General features: G+C 43.3%; 1 protein-coding gene across 1 annotated transcript; it reads right to left on the bottom strand.

The window, feature by feature from the left end:
• Positions 1-259: 259 nt before the first annotated feature.
• On the bottom strand, positions 260-5,836 carry LOC141706125 (uncharacterized). The gene is made up of 5 exons (XM_074508945.1): positions 5,679-5,836; positions 5,517-5,588; positions 5,002-5,093; positions 923-1,401; positions 260-826 (listed from the first exon to the last, which is right to left on the bottom strand). The coding sequence occupies exons 4-5, from the start codon at positions 1,364-1,366 to the stop codon at positions 344-346; spliced, it is 927 nt and encodes a 308-aa protein (XP_074365046.1). The 5' UTR covers positions 1,367-1,401; positions 5,002-5,093; positions 5,517-5,588; positions 5,679-5,836; the 3' UTR covers positions 260-343.
• Between the last annotated feature and the right edge of the window lie 532 nt (positions 5,837-6,368).

The following is a 6,368-nucleotide window of genomic DNA, read 5'->3' on the forward strand; positions in this document are numbered from 1 at the left end:
AAAACAACCCGGATTAGCATTCAAATCCAGGTTGCAAATTTTCAAGCAAACAAAGAAAAAAAAGTAGACATCAATCCGGACACTGTCCCATACCCGGACCAAACCCGATATGAAACAAGTCCGGATTAGGGGCCATGACAAGGATCCGGATTGCACAAAAAGATAACAAAATACGGAAGAAAAGCAAATATTTTCAAAGGAAATTCAAAGGCTAATCCGGATTGACATCAATCCGGAATAAATCCAAATATTACACGGTTCAAATCAAAGTACGAGACAAAGGAATCCTAGAAATGAAATTACATGGGCTGGGCCCGAAAAGCCTTGCAAGGCTGATCCGGATCTAGAGGAAACTGGGACTCGGACCATCATAGGGTTCCGGTTCCCCTTGACCCTGCTCAACAGCAGCCTTTGCAGCAAGGAACTCTTGAATGAAGCTATCCCACGAAGCAAAAGGGTCAGTCTTGATATGGCGCTCTGCAACAACCCAGGATCTGCGTACCTCGGGAACCCCGGCCTGAGCAACTTCGAAGTCATAGACATCGCTGGCCTTGAACTCAGCAATGATGGCCTCCTTGTTCAGATTCTCTTTGGCAGCAAGCTCGGCCTTCAGCCTCTCGACTTCCTGGGCCAGCCCCTCAGCCCGGGTCTCAGAGTTCTTCAACTTCTCATTCAACCCGGCCTCCACCACCCGGAACCCCTCCCGGGCCTCCTCCAGCTCACCCCTCAGGGAATCAGAAAGCATCTTCTCAGCCTTAGTCCGATTGTTAGCCTCCTTGAGCTCAGTGAAGGCAACGTCGGAGCAGATGGACATCGCACTCCCAAGCTGAGAAACAAAAAAAAAAGAAGAATATTATTACAAGGGAAAAGTGGATTGGGGGGGCATAATCCGGAACTACGGGCTTAAAAATTCAGAAGTTACCTGCCCCCATTGGCCTGTGACCCTCTTCAAGGCAGCAGCCATGTTGTAGCCCTCAACCTCCTCCCAATCTTCCTCTGAGGGGATACTGGACATGAACCCGGCCAGATCGATAAGGCTCTTTGTCCCTACCCGGATAGGAGCCCCATCCGGTCCCTTCCCCTCCGAATCGCATACGACCCGGTCAGCAACAACAGTTTTTCCGCGGGGAGGCTTTCCCGGGGCGGACTTCCTCTTCTTCGAAGGAGGTTCCTCTTCAGAGATTTCTTGAACGTCCGGGTCCTTGGCCAAGGGCACATTGACCGGATCAGACACATTCCGGGGGGCAGAAGATTCGGCACCACCCTCAGCATCCGCAGATCCGGATCCGGTACCAGGGGCCCCCTTTGTTGTCTTGTACGCCAGTCCCAACGAGTTAAAAGCTGCTGCATAAGCTGAAGAAGACATTATGGCCCGGGATGCAGGGTTGTAATGCGGCAAACCTGAAAAATTGAAAAGAGAAACTATCAGCACAGGATCGATAAAAATGCAAAGACTACCAAATCCGGAAATAGAATAATGCAGTAAGCCCGGACCATGTCAAGACGTTTTATGCAAATCAGCTACAAGTAAAAAAAAAAAGGTATGTTGATCCGGACCAAAGATTACAAGTTACAAGCAAAAGAAAGGTAATCCGGTTCTCCAAGCTTGGATGGAGACCCGGATCAAAAAAAAAACATATCTAACTTATCCCGGGTTGGCTGGAACCCGAGACTACCACAAAATTTTCTAACTTGGTCTAAAGCCTCCCCCTCTAAGATCTCTGGGTTGAATTTCGTCTTAACCTCCCCAGTCGTGAAATAAGGAAGATACCCCAAATCGTAACCCTTCAACATCAGTATCTCCCCATTCCAATGCTTCAAAGAGGTCTGATGCATAACTGGTTTGGACCTACCCGGACCGAATCCGCACTCTGCTGCCCGGAACCTCAGCTCGTAGAAAGGTTTCTGGCTTGACCTAGAAAGGTAAAAAATCTGGTGGAATAACTTGAAGGTAGGAAGGAGCCCGGACTTGTTACAGCAAGCTATGAACCAGGTCATAGACTTGATCCCATTCGGAGTTATCTGCATAGGAGAAATCCTGTAGACATACTTACAAAGGTGCTTTAGAAAAATGTGCCACCTGGGGCTCCACCCGGACCTTAGATGCTCCAGCCAAACCGGAACAAAACCATCCGCAGGACGATGGAAGATCCTCTCATACGGTTCGGGCCACCTCCAAGCAATATCACTGGTTAATTGAAAAGCAGCCCGGATCGCCTTGTCCATATCACCCGGGTCAGCCTCAGCATGAAAATCCTTCAACTGGTAATGATCCCGGTTGATCCCAAAGGAAGCAAAAGCTGCTTCCAAAGCACCTTGGTCATAAATACCCGGGTGCCCATCCTCGTGCCTCTCATATCTGACCCGGGTATAATAAATGCTATCCTCGAACCCGGGTGGCTTTCTCACGAAATGATACTTAATATCAGACCAGCGGCCCTCTGGCGTAAAAATAACAGAGTTTTTTGGAAGCCTCTTGAACCGGAAGCTCGTAATTGTTCCCACGGACCCAGACCCCTTTCTAACCATCTCGCCCTGGATCTGTTCTCTACCAGACGAATCCGGATCACTCTCTTCCTCAGAAAAGTTTGGATAGCAATTATATACTTTCCTAGCTCGCTCCTTGGTCCGGACCATATACCTATTAAATTGAAGGTCAGTTAGTCTGTGCCCTACATATTTTATTTATCTTACTAAGTGGTCCGGATCAGGTACGTTATGTTAATTTAATCATAACCTAATGACCCGGACCACCAATGCAAGTCCAACCAGGAAAAACATCAACGATCCGGATCATGTTAACCAAAAATAAATATCAAAACAACCATGGACCCGGACCTTTGCAGTAAACACCCAGATCCGGATCAATAGTAACCAAAAACTACCAAAACAGCTAAAAAACCCAAGTCATATAATCCTACCATAAACCTCCCCCAAACCCGGATCCTGTACCCTCTACCCGGATCAAAATCAAAACCCTAACCCACAAACAGCGACTTCGAGAATCAAAAAGCAAAAAATGCACAGCAAACATATACATACATATATTTCCCTCAAGAACACGAAGAATACAATCGAAAAACCCAGAAAAATCGAACACAAAAATACTATTTTTGCACAAAAACCCGCAAAAAACACCTAAAACCCACAGATCTGGACAGTCAAAAGCAAAACAAACTCGTACAAACCCAATACAACAAAAACTAACAATCACAACCTCTATTTCGCATCAATATCACGGAAGGATGATTAAAGCATGAAGTAAGTTCGAGAAATCGAAGAACAAACAAATAAAAAGCCAAGGCGCAGAAACTTACAAATTAGTCGGCAAAAGCAAGAACAAGCAAAAGAAAAGCGACGTCGGCGGTAGAGATAGCCCAGAAAACAGCAAAACCCTCCGGAGATTTTCGAAGAAAGAAGAAGAAACGGTTGGGATTCTTGGATATGAATAAGAAACAAAAGAAAAGAGTGGGTAGCCTTTTATAGGCACTGCAATGCCTGACCCCTACCACGTGGCGACTACGGAGTGGCTCATCCAACAGTTACAAAAAAAAAACCCCTTGATATACATATTAAAACACATTTAAAACCCATAATCATTATGGGCCGAGTTTTTAGGAAATAACTGCCTAAAAATTCAAATTTGTGGGAGGGAAAAAACTGAAAGACGTTACAAGTTAAAAACTCTTCAAATTCCACAGCCCATGATCCGGACCCAAAGCCATGATCCGGATCATTGACAACCGGAAACAGGTTTGAAGCAACTATTCTACCTTAATCCGGATTGATACCCATTACACCAGATCCGGATTGAGGGGGCAACCAGGAGAATAAATTTTTCTGAAGCAACTATTCAACCTTAATTCGGACTGGCATCTACCACACCAGATCCGGATTGGGGGGCAACCAGGAGCATAAATTTTTCTGGAGCAACTATTCTACATTAATCCGGATTGGTATCCACTACACCTGATCCGGATTGGGGGGCAACCAGGAGCATAAATTTTTCTGGAGCAGCTATTCTACCTTAATCCGGATTGGTATCCACCACACCAGATCCGGATTGGGGGGCAACCAGGAATCGAAATTTTTCTGGAGCAGCTATTCTACCTTAATCCGGATTGGTATCCACCACACCAGATCCGGATTGGGGGGCAACCAGGAGCCGAAATTTTTCTGGAACACCTATTCTACCTTAATCCGGATTGGCTTCTACTATACCAGATCCGGATTGGGGGGCAACCAGGAGCGGAAATTTTTCTAAGGCATCAATCATTCTACCTTAATCCGGATTGGCACATACTACACCAGATCCGGATTGGAGGACAACCAGGAGCGGAAATTTCTCCCAAGGCAACCATGTAACCCAAATCTACTCCCTCATCCTGAAAATCTGCATAAGGGAGTGGGGGGCAAATGATAGGATATAAGAGACCCGGGTAGACGTCAACCTGGACTAGAGGGAGGAAGGCTCAGCCGGCCTGCTAAGACCCCCCTCTCCCAGGCCAATCAAGCATAGGAGCCCAGGCCCGGGCCCATCCTACTCCCAGGATCCGGATCCGCCTGCATACTCGGATCCGGATCAGGGCTAAAACCACAGTGAGGGAGGTCCCATCAAGCACATGCGCATCCCACAACCCGCCAAGCAAAGGTACGTGGGCACGTGACTATGACAGCTATCAACAACCAGCACACCAGACAAGCACGGCGCGTGTCAGATGCCGTTAGGGTACTCTGGAGGTGGTCCTCCCCTGGACACGCGTAAGCAATCCACCCAAGCCAGGCGTCCTCTGGTCCCAGCATCCAACGGCCCAGATTTAGAGGTAACTACCCCTAAACCCTACCTTGGGGCTATATATACCCCCAAGACTGAAGGGTTTAGGGGTTGGAAAATATTTTTACTCTCACACTCACACACTCTCATACACTCAAAAACACATAGCAGCCATCACATATAAACACACATACAAAGCAGCCTCTAAGTTACAAATACATATATACCTTCATCTTCTCCAAAGCCTGTTCTTATTCTCACACCGGAGGCGCCGTGGGAGCCAAACCCCCCTTCCGGTGTTGTTTTGCAGGCGCCCAACCTGCTCACCGGAGTTATCAAAGGAGGCACGTAAATAATATAAAAATTATATATAATTATATAACTTGATTAAAAAATTATTATTTTTATCATTAAAATGCAATGTGTACTCATGTAACTACCCTAAATACGTAATTAATGGCCTTTTTCTCATAATATAAACCAATATTTTAGTTGCTCAAAAATTAAAATAATAAAAAAAGAAATTAATAAAAAGAGAGGGTGTGAATTATCTAATAAGAATTTTAAAGTAAATATAAGAAGTTATGTAGGAAAATGAAAAAGATATGAAATTTTTGAGTAACGGCGTATATTTATTTTTTTCAAAAATTATGCTAGAAATAGTATTTTTATTATTTTTCAATATAAAAAAATAAAATTATAATTTTACAACAAATAAAATGGCTCAATTTGTCTGACGTACCTTTTCTAATATATAGAAGGAGATGTCTAGAAAAGGACGGTAGATGCTTTGCTGGTGTGGCCAACCGATTCGCTGTTTGTTTCGTGTCAAAGAAGAAGAAAGAAATATAATATTGAGGACTGTAGTATATTTAAGCTAAAGGAAAAGAAAGATCTTCTTTACCGGCGGGTTATAAGCTGGGGAGTTATTAATCCCGGTAGTTCGCTCGGCACTAGATCTTGGCTGATTATTGCTGCAACCCATGCTCTCCCCCAAGTACTACTCGTTTTTTCTTTTCAAGGGTTGTAGTACTTGTTTATGAGCCTATCAATCTTCGTATTACCTAGTCAAGGCCGCTCAAACCGCTGACTTCGTAGACCCCATTTTGAGATACATTTTATTATGAATATTGCTTAAATTTATTATATCGTATATATAATTTTGGTGTAAAGGGTTTCAGTGATACGGTAGTATGATTTGATCATCACACGTTACAGGTGTTATGACATAGATTATATTTATTTTATACTCAACTAAAAAATCTAATAAGAAATTAAAATATAATTATATATTCCTAAATAATATAAAATAATATTAAAAGTATTATATTATATATAACAACAGTTACCTTAATAAAAATAAATATAAGTAACAATTAACAAATCATTCGTAATTAGGTTAAAGTAGTATCATTTTTTTTTAAATATTGAAATGGGTAAGTTTCATTTAAAATAATTTTGAGTAGATAAGTTTCATTTGTGATAGGGAGAAAAATAAACTCGGATTGCACAGTTAATATCGCATTAATTATGTCCGGGTTGGACCAACAATAAAGCCCATTTATGAAGGCTCAAAACCCCTGAATATTAATTA

This window comes from Apium graveolens, chromosome 2, assembly GCF_009905375.1.
Source record: "Apium graveolens cultivar Ventura chromosome 2, ASM990537v1, whole genome shotgun sequence".
In the NCBI taxonomy this organism is placed as follows: Eukaryota; Viridiplantae; Streptophyta; class Magnoliopsida; order Apiales; family Apiaceae; genus Apium; species Apium graveolens.